Source organism: Odontesthes bonariensis, chromosome 7 (genome assembly GCF_027942865.1).
Source record: "Odontesthes bonariensis isolate fOdoBon6 chromosome 7, fOdoBon6.hap1, whole genome shotgun sequence".
Lineage (NCBI taxonomy): Eukaryota > Metazoa > Chordata > Actinopteri > Atheriniformes > Atherinopsidae > Odontesthes > Odontesthes bonariensis.
This window is the reverse complement of record NC_134512.1, coordinates 25571049-25587623: the sequence shown is the minus strand read 5'-3', so window position 1 is coordinate 25587623 and position 16575 is coordinate 25571049. Positions and strand designations below refer to the sequence as shown.

The following is a 16575-nucleotide window of genomic DNA, read 5'->3' as shown; positions in this document are numbered from 1 at the left end:
TGCAAGATAATTGTGTTAGAATTTGTTAATACTTGTTAACAGCCAACTTGAATTTTATCGTCTGGCTTGACTGGTTTTTCTTTGGTATGATTCCTTTGACTGTTAGACTTTGTTTATTTCCTCATATTTATGGGACAGTGTCAGAGCTAAATGCACCTTAAGTGCAGCCGGAACACCAGCAGGCATACATTAACTATTTTGCACAGCTAGCAATTTTCTGGTTGCTGCCCTCTTTTGTCTTCTTTGACATCTTTGACCATTGGTGCTTTTCATCATAATATTTACAATCTGAATACTGTATGAAGGAAGTGTCAGGCAGTCCTTTGTGCAGAACAAGCGTTAAATGATTACATAAAGCGGTGCGCAGAGCCTAAAGAGAAAAGCCAGGGTTAACGTGGAAGGATCACGATCGCTGTCCTTATCGCCGAACATGTTTTAGGTTTACTGATACCGGCAAACACAAAGAAAGCCTGACGATTTCAAATCAAATCAAATCAAATTTATTTGTATAGCACATTTCATGTACAAACAGTTCAAAGTGCTTTACATAAAATAAAAGCATTGCAGCAGGGCGTGTAAGAAGCATTAAAAATACATAAAAGAATATAAAGAGAAACAAATAAAATCATTTAAATGAATTTAAAAACAGGCAACAGTCTAGATAAGTTAAAAGATATTTCATGCATAGACACATGAGAAAAGAAATGTCTTTAACCTGGATTTAAAAATGTCTACATTTGGTGAAAGTTTAATCTCCAGTGGCAGTTTGTTCCACTTGTTTGCAGCATAACAGCTAAATGCTGCTTCTCCATGTTTAGTCTGGACTCTGGACTGGACCAGCTGACCTGAGTCCTAGCTTTATAGCACGCCCCTCTGGTGTTTGCGGTAGAGCTTTGTGGAGTCGTGTCCCACGATGCCGGCTTTTCCTCTCGTTCAGTTCAGTTTTTGTGACTGCCTCTGCATCCGGTTAAAACAGCTCTACAAAAGTGATCCTCGTTTTTCATCTCGATGGCGTTCTCACAGAACAACAAGGCACAGTGAAGGCCTTGAACTGACAGGCTGAATCAGAAACTTCCAAAGCCACCCTCGGCTAGAGGTTTTGTGGTTTGTTGCGAAAAAGATGCATCTGAGCACCTCTGTATCCCCTGAAAGATATTATGACTACTTCTAGAAGCTATACAAAATGGTCCTGTGTCTACCCACCTGGGATGACCAACAGCTCTGCCCTCTCAATATGTGTTGATTGAGATTTAGAAAGTATCTGTTCAGTTGGCCAAGTGGATGAAGTCTTCTTTGGTTTGGTGATCAGCGTACTTTCCTCCACCGCAACAGCTGCGCTGTGTTTTCTGTGCTAACTACTGGATGCTGGCCTGCTGGGATGCAACACAAATATCAGTGAGCTCAAAGAGAAGCAAACACTATCCATTAAGTCTTGAAAGATATTTCCTGTAAATACTGAATGAACACTAAGCCTGTGTCAGCAGTATTGGCAAAACATTGTTTCGAGGCACAAAGAAACTGAGATTATGAACAAGATATTTACTGCAGTGTTCTTCTATTAATTACAGTAAGAAATACAATATATTTACAATATCAAGTTCCAATTTCGATCTTTTCCATTATTAAGGAAATACTGTGACTTCCAGACTATTGGACTTTTGTCACGCCACTCCCTCTTTTCCCCGCCAACATTAGCTGTCTATATGAAATAAAAAAGATGACGGATTGCGTTGAACTTGCTCTTAACAGTGGATGAAGGTCGTGTGTTGACGTAGTACAATATTAAACAGCTCAGCAACATGTTCTTCATACCTTCCCATGTTACTCTGTCCTACTATTAGAGCAGCATTCATCACCCAGAGCTCTCGTGTGACGTGCAGCAGCAGGTGTAGCTGCTCATCCGGTGTTACTGTAGGAACAGTGACATTGCTGTAAAACCCCTTCAGCTACCTCCAGGGCCATTGTTTAGTCACCGTATGGACATCTTTTCCATTAAAAATACAAGTGTTAGTCAACTGGGCCAGTTTTTATTTTTGAGGTCATTTTTCTTTCAGCTTTTATTGTTTCTTATGTTCTTAGAGCAATTATTTGCCCATTAAACCTATTTCAGTGTTTTGAGTGACATCAACAAATGTATGGCATCAGAGTAAAGGAGAGTAAATGTATAACTGTGTCAATGAGGACTGAGGGTTTTAGCCCTTCACCTAGTAAAGATTGTGTATAAACAGCCAGATATTGATGTTCAGAGGTGTGCTGATTCAGCATTTTCCATGTTTATGTTGTCAAGATTTTTCATTTGTCCAAACTCTCAAAACACACTGTACTGCCAAGTGACATTTTAGGTAGAAAAAAACTATTCTTAAGCGGACCTTTGGCTCATAAGACTGTGTCTTTCTCCGCTACCCACAGCCTTTCGTCATCCATGATATGGAGACGCTCCAGCTGGCAGAGCAGACGCTGGTGGCCAAGATGGTTGGCTCTGCGGGAGCACTGAAGGACAGGGAGGCAGAAGTTCGAATTTTCCATTGCTGCCAATGCACGTCTGTGGAAACCGTCACAGAGCTCACAGAGTTTGCAAAATCCGTCCCAGGGTTCTCGAATCTGGACCTCAACGATCAGGTGACTCTTTTGAAATACGGCGTGTACGAAGCCCTCTTCGCCATGCTTGCCTCCAGTATGAACAAAGATGGGCTTCTTGTAGCGTACGGCTCAGGCTTTATCACCCGGGAGTTCCTCAAGAGCCTGCGGCGACCGTTCAGTGAGATGATGGAGCCAAAGTTCCAGTTTGCCATGAAGTTCAATGCGCTGGAACTGGATGACAGTGATATGGCTCTGTTTGTTGCTGCTATCATCTGCTGTGGAGGTGAGGACGCAGGGAAAATAATGATGACAAATGCTTTCATGTTATAAAAATGCAAAAGTTTGTGAAGATTATCCTGTATAACACATTTTGACTATAACACAGGATGATTATTGAGTCTCAATCAACTATTTTTATCTTATTTCCTTAGACCGACCAGGCCTGGTGAATGTGGCACATATCGAGGCAATGCAGGAGAGCATTGTTCAGGTTCTACAGCTCCATCTGCTGGCCAATCATCCCGATGACACTTTCCTCTTCCCCAAGCTACTACAGAAACTGGCTGACCTCCGGCAGCTGGTCACTGAGCATGCACAGCTGGTGCAGGAGATCAAAAAGACAGAGGACACCTCGCTGCACCCACTCCTACAGGAGATCTACAGAGACATGTACTGAGGAACGTGGTGGAATAACCAGGAGAGGGATGCCGCAAAACATCTCCTTTTCGTCAGGGACACGAGAAGAGGACAAGTCCTCCATAAGCTAGGGTTGAACCACTAAACCCGTCCCATCGTGAATACCGCAAGAGTTAGCTTCGGATTCTGGTCAACTCATGAGGACTTGTCGAGGCTGAGGGGAAGTGGGGGGTTGACACAGTGCTCAGCACTCCATTGCGTGGACCTCACAAGACAGAAAAAAACAAAATCATGCATACTCAGATGTGATGCCCAGCTAGGTTTGCCAACCGTCCCTTGAAAAACGGAATCGTTCCGTATTTAGCACGGTGCTTTTGTTTCTAAATACAGGATGATACCGTTTTTCAAGGGACGGTTGGCCACCCTATGCCCAGCTGATCGAGCCGCTATGTAGATGCTAGTGTATGCAACCTCTGACCAAACTCTAAATGCTAATTTGAGGCAATCTCCTTGGTTATCCCGCACTTCTGTGAGCCCTTAAAATGAAGAAAGAAAGCAAACTTTAAGATTGCCACTCCAGTAGCCTGTTTGACTGTAGATGTTTATATTGATGTCGGAGAGCAAAAAGCCATAATAGCGTTAGAGACTATGAAACACAGGTGACTTCAGCGGCTGCAGCAACTGAAGTGATGCAGTTTCAAAGCGAGGCAGCCTCTGTTAAATTGACTGCCAATAAAAAGAGGTGAAGGTTGTTAATAAACCAGCCCTCCAGCGCGTTCATCTTTATACAACCAGCCTGGTGTCACCAGGCTCCTCAACACAATCATTTATTTGTACTTCATGTCCATTAAGCCATTCTTTGTATTGTTACTGGAAATGATCATCGTCTTTCAGATTCCTTTTATTTTTCCTGACGACTAAAAAAAGCAAATCATGACCATAAACTAAACAAGCAGTAGTGAGTTTAAATTCTTTTGTAAAAAAAAAAACGTAGAAAAGGTGTGACGGTTCACAGGAATAGGCTCACTTTGTACTTTCAATCAATCACAAATCAGGAGCACAAACACACCCATGCAATGTTAATACTGAAATGCCTAAACACAAGCATAGATGTTTGACACTCCCTCCTGTGTTGTGTCCTCATATTTTTTTAAGGGCTAACTCAAAGGTAAGTCGCACTACCACCTGAGCACGGCCACACTTAAAGCAAGGAGTTCTCCACCTACTTCTTAGCGTCACCAGCTGTCTTTTGTTCCTCATGCATCACATGCAGCTGATTCAGGGGGTTTTAACCGCACTTTTCATCCACCGAGAAAACCACAATGGCGCAGCCTTACGGACTGGACAAACTTCCCTACTTACTCGATGAAAACTGTCAGTTTTCTGTCCATACAAATGCTGCTTCTGTTGAAAGGGGTTCTGTATCTCTCCTGTAATCTCTATCCATCAGGGTTCAATCAGAGTCTTGACTTTCTTTCACAGATCTCACAATCAGTTTCAGATTATATACACGTTTCACTATGGCATCCGTTCGATATTTTTGTCTGATTGTGCACATATAAAGGCCGCTCTTGCATTTTGCTGCCATACTGCCCTTTGTAAAAGAAAAGCATGCTACATGGAAGAGGAAATGTTGATGAAGATGGTGTTTTGTACATAGCTGAAATTATTACACTGACTGCTCGCCCCAACTTTTAACTCTGAACTGATGGTGATGGACTTTTGTATTCCCCCGTTTGGTAGCAAGTTTCAGAGTCCCTTTAGTCGTGTACCGTGTGTTCTTTTTGCTTTAACGACATGTACCTGCGTTTTAATTGAAATGGATCATATTTTTATACTAAAATGTACATGTGTATGACTAAATCAGATGAGGTTTTATTTGAAATGGCACGGTATTAGAGTGCAGTGTACATAAAATGAAGGTGGAACAGGGCACCTGGTAATCAAGATATCTGTAGCTCTGAAGGTACATTAGGTGAATTTCTTTGGTCAATTGTCTCCTTTAGAAAGAAACCCATCGAATATGGAATGCGTACCCACTTTCTCTCAACTGTACCTTATTCACCTGTTGAATTGAGTTATTTGATTGGAGCTGGAAGCACACACGGGCTGTGCAGAGCTGTTCTAGCTCACAGCTGGTGGTGCTCCGGGAAAACTTGACTCCGCAATCTTTGATTATAATTCAGCATTGAGTTAACGCATGAAAGTCGAGGCTACAACTTGTACTAGCACTGATCATACGAGACTGATCTCTTCTTTTGACGCCGTTTTCTCAGGTTGCGCGTTAGCATGCAAATGGAGTATCATATGCACAGAGATTCGTCATTGATATCCAAATTGTTCCATAGTTGCCCCCCCCCCGAACAGAAAAGAAACCTGTATATTTTCACACACCGTGTCTCTGTTGGCTATCAGAGAAACTAAATGCGCTCACAGTTTGCCGTCACATCACGCGCTACTACAGTACAGACCATGCAGTAATGTCAAATGTAGATTATTTTGTTTTATAATCCTGTTCAAGTTACTCTCGTCACTAGCTGCTATATTGTACTATATCACCAAGCGTCTCTTCTGCCACGAGAAGATTACTGTACTTCGAGCAGCCTCGACTTGCTTATCGTACCCTGTCACAGAATGTCAGACCCGTTCAGAGAATTCACTGAATGCAGCTCAGTTTCGTTACCTCGCAGATCCCAGATGTGCTTGACTTTCAACCACAAACAAGCGTGTGCCTTAGTGTGTGTGTAAATGCTGACTCTAGAGTTTATAGAAAAGGAAGAGAAAAAAAAAAAAAGGACTCGTGCACACACTTGAAAAACTGAAACCCGGTGGCGTCTTCAGTCGGATTTTAGCTTTTCGTGGGGTCTCATAAACACAAAGCGATGTGACTGTATATTGAGCAAAATACTTTGACTTTTTTAACAGTCACTGTTTACTGTTTCAATCATAGCGATGAAGGATTTGTTCAAGGAAAAAAGCTGAACAGAAAATGGTTGAGACCCTAAAGCAAGGCCCAACAAGAGAAGTCACATAAATCTGTGGTGCTGAATTACTTTATAGACATGACTGTGTAGAAATGACAAGGGATTTTTTTTTTTTTTTTTTTTTTTTAACTTGTATCAGGGAATCTTAGTCTTCCTTTGTTGAACTAGCTCAGGATATAAAGGTACTGTTTTCCTTCTCTGTCTGTCTTGTTCGCTCTAAAAATGTGTTTATAGTGCTCTGCCTTACAGCACATAAACACCAATAACAACATTGATTTATATTAGCTTCGTTTTTGTTTTGTTTTTTCCCAGAACTGACCGATGATTTAACTGGGGGGCAGCAGTCATAATAAGAATTAGATATTTGATTTATTTTTTATTTTATTTCCCCTTCATGGAGTTTGTTTTTGTGTTGTTAGAGTCATGCAAAAAGGCAGAGGCTGTCTTTGGATTTGTTGTGTGTACTGTTGCTTGATAACAATACTGTAAATGTGATGAATGTGTATTTAGTCATTTAAACAATAAGACAAATTGATGTTGAATGGATTTAAAAATAAAATGATTTTAAAATCCTCGTTTTTTTTTAAAATTTTTTATTGAACATCGATGGATAATGCGAGTCGGTATTACTTGGTTTCGTTACTTGTGACATTCACTTTCTTCTAACACCAAAGCTGGGCTCCTACAGTTAGGGTGTGACAACGTTTATATATATTTTTTGTCAGCCGTTGGATCCACTAAACATTAAAGAAGTACGGAATGAATAAAGGAAACTATTGAGATCATTCTTTAAAATTTAAAAAAAATATATAATAATAAACATGGCAGTTTTTCAAAGTGAATTTGATTCAACATCTAAGAAACAGACATTTTGATTTGTTAAAAACGGAACATGTGCGGGTATAAATTGAAATTATCTCCTCTCAAAGGTACTCTCCCTCATTTCAGATGGGTTTAAAAGGATTAAAGCCAACCTACAAGTCATTCATGTCTCAGGTACCTCGAGTAGCTTAATGTGGGCTCTCAGGTACAAACCCAAATGAACTCTTTGGCCTATTTTGTTTTTACTTTAGTCTGGAAAACTCAATCAAACCCCGCTTCTCAGACGGGTCTATCAGCCGTTGCCTGCGTTGAGCGCCAGTGCACTAGGGGGCGCTCTAATCCCGCCAAACTATCTGAAAAACACCTCGCTCCACCTCCGTCTTCTTGTCACATTGTCCAACATGGCTGCGTCCATGGTAAGGATATGCTGTTATGCATCGCGGTATGGACCCCGTATCTTACGCAGGCGAACACGCATTTGCCTCACACCCGCGTCTAACTTTTACCGCTCCTCTCCCGCACACAACGGACTGCTGCTCTCTTTACACAAACGCGGTATTTTAAAGGACGCGTTCCCAGAAGACGCAACACAGGACCAGCTCCCCGGACTGCTCCAGTCCGGTCCTCAGACTGTATACTGCGGCTTTGACCCCACGGCCGACAGCCTCCACGTGGGCAACTTGCTCGCTATCATCGGCCTGATACACTTCCGAAACGCCGGGCACAATGTCGTCGCCGTACTCGGGGGAGCCACGGCACAAATCGGGGACCCGAGCGGGAAGACAACCGAGCGAGAGCGTTTGTCCGCGGACGTCGTGGAGGCGAACACCCGCAGCATCCGGGAGAGCATTCAGAGGATTATCACCAACCACGAGGTGCACTTTCACGACGGCTCCAGGACGCTGGGCACAGTGACCGTACTGAACAATCTGAGCTGGTATAAGAGCTGGGGCGTTGTGGATTTTCTGTCGGAAGCCGGAAGGCACTTCAGGATGGGCACCATGCTGAGTCGCCACAGCGTGCAGTCCCGGCTGAAGAGCGCAGACGGTATGAGCCTGACAGAGTTCACCTACCAGGTGTTCCAAGCTTATGACTTCTACCACCTCAACCAAATATACGGCTGCAAGATTCAGCTCGGAGGCACCGACCAGCTGGGCAATTTGATGTCTGGCCATGAGTACATTCACAAGTAAATGTCCATCCAGCTTCATTCCGGGCCCCATTAAGAAATTAGTAGTCTTTGCACATCCTCAGTTACGTGACGCGCACACGCATCCAAAATACAGACTGAATGTCGTATTTGAATTTTTAGGAGGTCTTCTGCAATTCTGCATCTTTCTGTAATGTAAAGAAGCTTTTTATCTGGTTTGAAGTTGTTGTTTTTTTTATCCGCATGTCTTATCTCAGTTCACAAGGAAATACCCTCAGTTCTGTCCAACTTAAAGAGAACAACATCCCATGTGTGCATTTCCTTGTTGTGTGTCCTTTAATTACTGTAGATTGACTTTTTTTTGTGATCGGCTGTCAAATTCTTGCCACACCACTGCAGGAGGCCAAAGTCCTTCATATCAGCTCTCACTCAGCATCGATTTGACACTTGTTCAAGTCTGATATTTTCCAGGCTAAGTGAACAGGGAGATAACTGCACTGCCAGTGGACACTTGATCTGATCAGCAGCAGAATTTAGCAGCTTCCTCCTTTACCAATTACTCCAAGGGTCCACCAAGTTTCATGAAATTCGGTTTGATTTTTGGCCCTCAGGGAGACTGAGTGATCACAACATGACTTCGACTTGGCTCTTTAAAGGTTTTGATGACTGATTTCTTATCAGGGTTCCTAAAAGAGCTCAAATTTCACCTACTTTTAAAAGAATGACTCTTGACTTTTTACGCATGCAGTAGATATAAAATTAGTCAATCTGCACAAGTCTGTGGCTTCTGCCACCCTCTTTGCTTGCATACCGGCCCTGGGCACCTTTGTAATCTGAACTCGTACCTGACTTGTAACGCTGAAATCTTGATACGTTTCCAGAGTGAGCGGTGGGGAGGTGTACGGTCTGACCATCCCGTTGGTAACCAGCTCTGCCGGGGACAAGCTGGGGAAAACCGCGGGCAACGCTGTGTGGCTCAACCGAGACAAGACACCACCCTTCGAACTCTACCAGTTCTTTCTCAGGCAGCCCGACGCCAGTGTGGAGGGGTATGTGCAGACGAAGGCTGATAGCGTTCATTTGATCCTTGCGCTTTGACAAAAGTATAAGACCTGTTAAGCCTTGTTTCCATTGTCAGTACGGTACGGTTCGGGTCACTTTGTATCGGTACGGGTCGGGTCGCTTTGGGGTCAGCTTTGGGTTCCCACTGTACAAAGGGGACCCTCAGGGGTGGGCGGAGTGCGTGCCGAAGCATAAATAGCATCCATAATTTCGAACCACCTCCAAGCTTCTCCAGCTTAATGCGACACTGGCTTGCAGTCCGGTTGAAACCACTCTCTGCCATTTTTGCGGCAATCAGCTGGAAAACTTTTTCGTTTTGCACAGCGCCATCGAGCTCCCGCTGCACAGCCTCCTCACCAACAACGGAGAGCAGAGCCTGGAACCGGTCCTGTGTGCTAGGTACCCCAAGCAGAAGGGTTACAAAAATGGTAACGGGTTCCATGGGACCGGTACGCTTTCGTGGTAGTGGAAACGCTGAAATAAGCGAACCGTTCTTAACCGACCCGTACCAGACTGCATAGTGGAAACGGGGCTTACGGGTCCTTACTGGTGCAGGCGCAATCTACTAAAGGCATTCCGTGTAAGAGGAGGCTGAGGTGTGTTGTGTGAACGTTTCGCAGGTTCCTGAAGTTGTTCACCTTTCTACCTCTGGCAGAGGTGGAGAGGCTGATGGAGCAACAGAGAGAGGATCCAAGTAAGCGCCTCGCACATAAGCGGCTGGCTGCGGAGGTGACCAAGCTGGTGCACGGAAAGGAGGGCCTCGAGAGCGCCAAGAGGTCAGAATGGGCCTGTGTGTGGGCATTTTGTTTCTGTAAAGTTTAGTTATATGTCGTCATTTATTCACATCTATGCATGGTTGTAATATTCAACAGGAGCTCGTTCAGTTTGATAAAACTGCAGAAATGGGGTGACTTAACAAACACCGTTGAATTAAAACACAAGCTCTGTTTAGCCACTGACAGTCTCTGCCTTACCAGTGAAGGGAGAGGGCGAGCTTTATACCGTCTTTATTATTTAAGTCCCATTTCTCACCGCAGATGCACCCACGCGCTGTACCACAGCAGTGTGCAGGCCTTGGAAGAAATGAGTGACGAGGAGCTTCAGGAGCTCTTCAGGGAGGCTCCCTTCCACGAGCTGCTGCTGGAACCGGGGACCACTGTGATCGATGCCTGTCGCAAAGTCAGCGCCATCCCCGACGGACCCAGAGGGTAGGCACCCCAGTTCTCCTTCCGCTAAATCCACTTCCACAAGTAGTCTGGCTGCTGTAACTTTTTAATATACAACAAGGAGCATATCAATCCGCTAAATAAGTTTTGAATAAAGAAAATAACTCCGTTGTTCCTTAAGTACTTTTCGTCCAAAAAAGAATGAGCAGCGACATCGCTGATCATTGAATTCTTGGTAGTAGTTGCCATATTGTTGGAGACATTACTATGTTTATATTCACGCCGGGTCATCATAACAATGTGGGCAACAAATTTAAAAAGAGAAAAAGCGTGAATGGGGTTACTGTTGGGAAATGGAGGAAATCAAGAGGCTTGATCTTTATGAGCGCAATTGGGCTTTAATTGAATCAGCAGGATCTTTCCAGGCTGTTCAGGAGTCAGTAATTGGTCAGCTCAGGATCCCGTTATGAGTCACGACTAACCCTTAAGGTGCGGTGTGTATCGGCTCGGTTTCATCAGGATCGCTGGTGGATATGTCTGTTTACAGAGACCCTTTCATAAATATATATTTATTTGTTAGTTTATTGTCTAAACACAGTCCATAAGTCAGCTCATTTACAGTAGTATTAAACTGAATAGTTGTTTAAGGGGCATGTTCATCAACTTGTATGAACCGGCAGCATGATGAACGAGGAGTCTGCTTCTTGAATATTTGATACAAAGATGGAATATACGATATAACCTCGTCCCAAATGGGTGTAAATGTTTGTGCGCAGGTATCGGGTGGTTTCAGACGGAGCAGTGTGGATCAACCACAAGCGGACCGACAATCCGGAGCAGGTCCTGATCCCCAAACTCCACATCCTGTCCAACGGACTCACGCTGCTCAGAGTGGGAAAGAGGAACTTTTACATCATCAAGTGGCTCAGCCTCGGAGATGGCCCGATCGAGCAAGGTTCCCGGTAGACTGTAATGGACTGTCAGGGGAAGGTAGGCGACTAAACCTGAGCAGGAGCTGTAAGGAGGAGGAGGAGGGTTTAAAGGACTATTATATCACTTTTGGCATTTTGGAGTAGCCTGAACCCTCTGTGATGTCCTGGAGTCTTCTTATAAATATCTACCTGTACAGACGTGATGTTTGTCTGAAGCTCTGGTATTAAAAAGAATTTGATTCAAAGATGGTCTTCTGCCGATTTTGTGTCACAACAGGAGGGTTTGAGATTCGAACACTAGAGGGCGCCATTGTCCTTGTGGTGGTCTGCCGGCAGCCTCGGCTGCACCGTGCATCCTGCTGTGACCTTTAAAAGTAAATAACTGCTCACGGTAGAATAAAATTGCATCATTTTCTCACGCAAAAAAAGGGGGGTTTGTGCCCTATTTTTAGCAAACCGTGCATCTTTTGATTTAAGCATTAAGCCAACACCTTTCTGTATGTAGCTGGGCTTTTTTTTTGGCTTTTTTTCTTTCTCAGTGGTGGAAAGTGTAAACAGAAGGAAAGATGGGAAATTATTCTTAACAAAATGAGAGCAAACCAATTTTGTTTGCTTTTTAGACTGGTTTTAGACGATAAAAAAAAAAACTGGATTTTACTGTCAGAATATTAGTTTTTGAACATTGGTGCTGGGTTTACCATAAATGTGGAAGGTTTTCACTGTAGTGTAAATACACATTTCTAACTTTCAGCATGTAGGGCCCTTCATCGCCCTGTTTTTTCCTTTAAAAGGAAAAAAAAAAAAGTTTTGATAGTTTTCACCTTCATGGACTTCTCCTGTGTGGGGGGGCTTTCTACCACCATTACCTCTGTCCTCTCGTTTTTTTTTTTTTTTTTTTTTTTTTTTTTTTTGTCCAGAAGTCTGTTGGTGATAAGGACGAGATCTGCTGCGTGCTGACCTTGACCTTCTCCTCTCAGGTCCATATTAGTGGCGTAAACACCGTGATGTAACGAAACATTTTTGTTTAATTTCATTTGACCATTAAATAGCTTTAATTTGGTGTTGGGGGTACCCCTACTTTTACAGGGGGCCCACACCTTGAAGCTTTGGCCCCAGTGATTACACAAATTTCATCTTGTAAGATGGAATGTTTGAAGGCGTTTTTATTTTTTTTTTATTGTATTTTTTTTAATCTAATTTAATTAAATTTTTTTCCCTGAACTGATGCCGATAAAGAACATCCATAGCATGTTGTCATCATTCTTAGGACAATTTGATGTGGCAGCTCTTTTAATTTTTATTATTTGTTTTTTTTCAATATTTCTACTTAAATATGTATAAATATAATTTGTAATTTGTGAAAATGCTGAATTACTTTGAATTGGGTTACACTGAAAATGGCCTGCAGATACTTAAAACCAGGACTTGTCTCAAAATTTCTCCTTTTATTTTTTATTTTTTGCTTTTTGGTTTGGAACCATAATATTGAATGTCTACCAGGTGATATCTGAACAATCTGTCTAAAGGCTGTTAGTACTGGCATAACATGTTTTTTCTCTCTTATATAAATTCCAAAATATTGTTTTCTGTAAACACCCACCCTTTTTTTTATTGTTTTTAAACATATATGTAAATACTTGTTTTATAATCTTATTATTTTGTGCTACATGTGAGAACAGGGGAAAACACTTGTATCAAACCTCACTTCGTATTTAATTTATACTGTATTTGATTTAAAGAAAGAAAAAAAGGTCCTGCTGGCTGTCAGCCTGCTGTAATTAGTTGGTCCACCTTAAGAAAAGTGGGCGGGTCAAAGCTATCGAACCAATGAGCGACCTTTTTGGTATTTAAATAGCTCTGTGTGTCAATCATGTTTCTCTCCCCCCTCCCTCCCAACCAACCTTCCCTCTCAATCCCTTCTACATCTCTCAATCGCCATATTGGGTACTGAGAGGTTTGTCTGCAGTTTCTCTCACTACGGGACGAAATTGACAGAGCGGCTTCGGTTCCTGTGCACTTTGTTTTGATGATTCGCGGAGACTTTCGTCGGCTCCAGAACACCGCAGCCGTTGGCGCCCTCGGCTCGACGTATGCATGGCATAAGTCGTTTCACGCCTGTTTCGGATCTTTTCCCCGTGACGAGGAGATACCCGTTGTTTTTTAACGGTGTGTTTTTCTTGTGAAAACTGGACGCTCCCGGCTGCTTGAAAATTGTGCCTTTTTTGGGGGGGTTAAAATGTCAGATGTTCGACTTTCAAACGGGAGCCCGACGTTTGAGCGGACGGACTCCCGGGTGGCGGAGCACCCGAAACCGTCAGCCTGCAGAAGCCTGTTCGGCTCGGTGGATCACGAAGAGTTAAAGAAGGATTTAAATGGACATTTGCGGGAGCTGGAAGATGCTGCCTCCGCCAAGTGGGGCTTCGACTTCTCCAATCACACACCGCTGGCCAACGGCAGGCTCGAATGGGAATTAGTGGATCACAGAGAGGTCCCGAATTTCTACTACCGACAGCCGCGGAGGGAGAAAGGCGTCTGCTCTGGGAATAACAATGTGGATCTTAATGGGAATCACAATTATGTTGTGGTGGCTTCAAGCGAAGATACCAGCAGGTCTGACAGTCAAATGGAGTGCACGGAACAGTGCACCGGGCCGAGGAAAAGACCTGCATGTCACGGTACTACATTTGCATCATATTACCTCTGTTTTCACCCGAATGCGTTGCTGTGTAACAGATAGGCAGACTGGGGCTCAGCGGTCACGGTGTTGGTATTTCACTCAACGGGCTGAGCTCCAGCTGTACGGCCATAACCAGACAGGGCATCAGGGCAATTTTAAAGAACTACCATTTAAGGGGTAAAAGCAGTTTATTCCCCCCCTTCTTTTTATGTTGACGATAAACTTTTCTTTTTGCAGACCCTTCGGCCCAAAATAAGAGGTCACACACCAGCCCGGATGAGGTCAGTTGTCCAAGCCTGAGCCACTCTGCAGAACACACACCCAGAAAGACGAGTCCCAAGAGACAGACAAGAGGGCGAGAAACGGTAAGAAAGTGTTCAGGATTTGCACTTTTTTAAAAAATATCTATATTTTTTTATTTTCTTCCTAAAATATTTATATTTTTTTAAAGGTTTTTCTTTCTTTTTTAGTATGCAAAAAAAAAAAACTTTTCTGTATGGTGTACCAGGTCATAATAGGAGGGGGAGGGGGAGGGGGGAAGCAAAAACCCCAGCCCTCTTCCAGCTGTGGTGGGTGAGGGTGGCAGTTAAAGATGAGAAAAGAGTACATGTTTCACTTGCGTTGTGATATTTGTCCTCTGTCGGGTGGTACTCGTGAATGGGTGAAATGCGCGTGCAGCTTTGCTGATCTAAGTCCTACTCCTTTTGCTTTCCGAACGTGCTGCCCCATTCATGTATTGGTGATGTGAGAGTGGCTGCCGCCGCTGACAGCTCGCGCCAGCTTTCGTTCACGTTTTTAAACTCGACCTCGAGTCTTTGGGCCGATATATATATATATATATATATATATACACACACACACACACGCGCATATATATATGTGTGTGTGTACATGGATACATCCATGTACAAAAGAAGTCAACTGGAAGAAGCTAGACGTTATTACTATTATTGGTGGCGTTTTTTGTCACGTTCCGCCGTCTGCCTCCGCAAAACCGAGTTTCCTACTGAACTGTAAACAAGTGCTGCACAACAGTGTAGTAGTAACACGTCAGCAGCCACTGCCCTCCGCGCAGAGCAGGGACGGGAAGGGGCTGGTCTCTGAGCCACACACACGCGCGCTAGCGTTACAACACTCGCGCACACGTCTGTCCCTGCAGGAGAAGAGTGTGCAGAGGAGCCGCAAAGGGTCTGAATTCAAGTGGCCACAGCGAAATGTGGGAAAGTGCAGAAGTGGCTGGGATGGAAAGATGGAAACACACCGGTGTTCGTTTGGGATATTTTCTTTTTTTTTAAGGATCGTTACAGTACTAAAAGAAATATATATGCGAATTTAGTCAAAAGCTTTGTTTTTTTTTTATGTTCCGTTCGAAAGAAGTCTTAAGAATGTTTAGCAATCAGGAGAAAACTAATGTGAAACAGCGTCCAGTTGGTTTGACAGAGTCATTTAGGCTAAGCAAACACCTTGTGCATGTGTGATGCTCAGTAACTACATAACTGAGTCTCAGTTTGCACTGCATTCCCCTGAACACACCACCACCACCTGTGTGATTTTAAACACACACACTCCCCATTTTGTCTTGTTACTGCCCTCTTATTTATCTTGCCTTTAAGTTCACTCAAAGTGTCCTTTTTTTTTTTTTTTCCTCTGCAGACATGAATTTTACACCCAAATTCTCCTTCTTTAGTGTGTGTACAGAAATTGTTGCCCACTGTTGTCTCATATTAACCTCTTTTTTTTTTCTTCTTCTTCTTTTTGTCCCACAGAGCTGAAGATGCATTTCCACTTTTTTTTTTTTTTTTTTTTTTATTTGAATTTTTTGTTTTGGTTTTCTTCTCCCTCTTTTTGTTTTTTTTTATTTTCGTGGGAAACCTCAGCATTGGCCAATTGTTCTGGACGAGGATCTCCGCAGCATCAGAAACATATCAGCTCTCCTGGAGACGTGGGGGGGTGGGTGGGGTGGGGTTCGGGGACGCTGTTGAAGCACTGAACAGAAACACTAAAGTTGTGGCACTCAAGTCAGTTTGATGTTACTGCCTCTAACAGCAGTCGATGTAGCAGTGTGCAATTAGGTTTGATTTCCTTTTTTGCTCCCCTTTTTTAGCCTTTTTTTTTTTCTTTTTACTACCTGTGTGTAAATAGCTAAATGAATATATATATATATTTCTTTCCATATGTAGCACATAAGAAACATGATGATTTAAAAACAAATCCTTTATGTTTAAAAAAAAAAAAGGTGTGAATTTTGATTTGACTTGAAGAATTGCAGTGTAGTTTTCAGACCTGTTTCCAAAATGCTGTTCTGTTTGTGTTTTTTTTCTTTTCTTTTAATCTTAAAGGCAGTCTGGTTTTTTGACACAATCCCTCATTGCAACATTTAAAAGAAAAAAATCATGGCTTCTTACGGTTTTCTGAACAGTGTTCCTTCACTCTGACATCTTCCTAACTCGGCAGTGAAGAATGGTACAAATGTAGCTCAGTTTTTTTTTTTTTTTCTTTTTTCTGGTCATTGCAGCATCACCAGCAAGTTCTGTAAGACCTCCATCCGCAGACGCGACACACAAGG

General features: G+C 43.1%; 3 protein-coding genes across 3 annotated transcripts in view; all 3 read left to right on the top strand.

Moving 5' to 3' along the window:
- Positions 1-6741, top strand: part of pparab (peroxisome proliferator-activated receptor alpha b) — a 32898-nt gene extending 26157 nt beyond the window's left edge. The window contains exons 6-7 of the mRNA XM_075470315.1: positions 2410-2863; positions 3012-6741. Coding sequence (XP_075326430.1) covers positions 2410-2863; positions 3012-3256 — 699 coding nt within the window. The 3' untranslated portion in view covers positions 3257-6741. The remainder of the gene's footprint in view (positions 1-2409; positions 2864-3011) is intronic.
- A 675-nt stretch (positions 6742-7416) lies between these two features.
- Positions 7417-11577, top strand: yars2 (tyrosyl-tRNA synthetase 2, mitochondrial). Its single transcript, XM_075471048.1, has 5 exons — positions 7417-8211; positions 9054-9221; positions 9855-10010; positions 10272-10442; positions 11177-11577. The coding sequence occupies exons 1-5, from the start codon at positions 7424-7426 to the stop codon at positions 11364-11366; spliced, it is 1473 nt and encodes a 490-aa protein (XP_075327163.1). The 5' UTR covers positions 7417-7423; the 3' UTR covers positions 11367-11577.
- Positions 11578-13227: 1650 nt separating this feature from the next.
- cdkn1bb (cyclin dependent kinase inhibitor 1Bb) lies at positions 13228-15973 on the top strand. Its single transcript, XM_075470314.1, has 3 exons — positions 13228-14007; positions 14247-14374; positions 15776-15973. Exons 1-3 carry the CDS (start codon positions 13569-13571, stop codon positions 15779-15781), a joined length of 573 nt encoding a protein of 190 aa, XP_075326429.1. The 5' UTR covers positions 13228-13568; the 3' UTR covers positions 15782-15973.
- Positions 15974-16575: the final 602 nt, after the last annotated feature.

What these genes read in the sequence shown, in the direction of transcription:
- cdkn1bb (XM_075470314.1), top strand. Translation starts at nt 13,569, where the DNA reads ATGTCAGATGTTCGACTTTCAAACGGGAGCCCGACGTTTGAGCGGACG. An exon ending in GAAAAGACCTGCATGTCACG is followed by an intron (nt 14,008 to 14,246) that starts GTACTACATTTG and finishes TTCTTTTTGCAG; the next exon opens with ACCCTTCGGCCCAAAATAAG.
- yars2 (XM_075471048.1), top strand. Translation starts at nt 7,424, where the DNA reads ATGGCTGCGTCCATGGTAAGGATATGCTGTTATGCATCGCGGTATGGA. An exon ending in GGCCATGAGTACATTCACAA is followed by an intron (nt 8,212 to 9,053) that starts GTAAATGTCCAT and finishes ATACGTTTCCAG; the next exon opens with AGTGAGCGGTGGGGAGGTGT. An exon ending in ATCCCCGACGGACCCAGAGG is followed by an intron (nt 10,443 to 11,176) that starts GTAGGCACCCCA and finishes GTTTGTGCGCAG; the next exon opens with GTATCGGGTGGTTTCAGACG.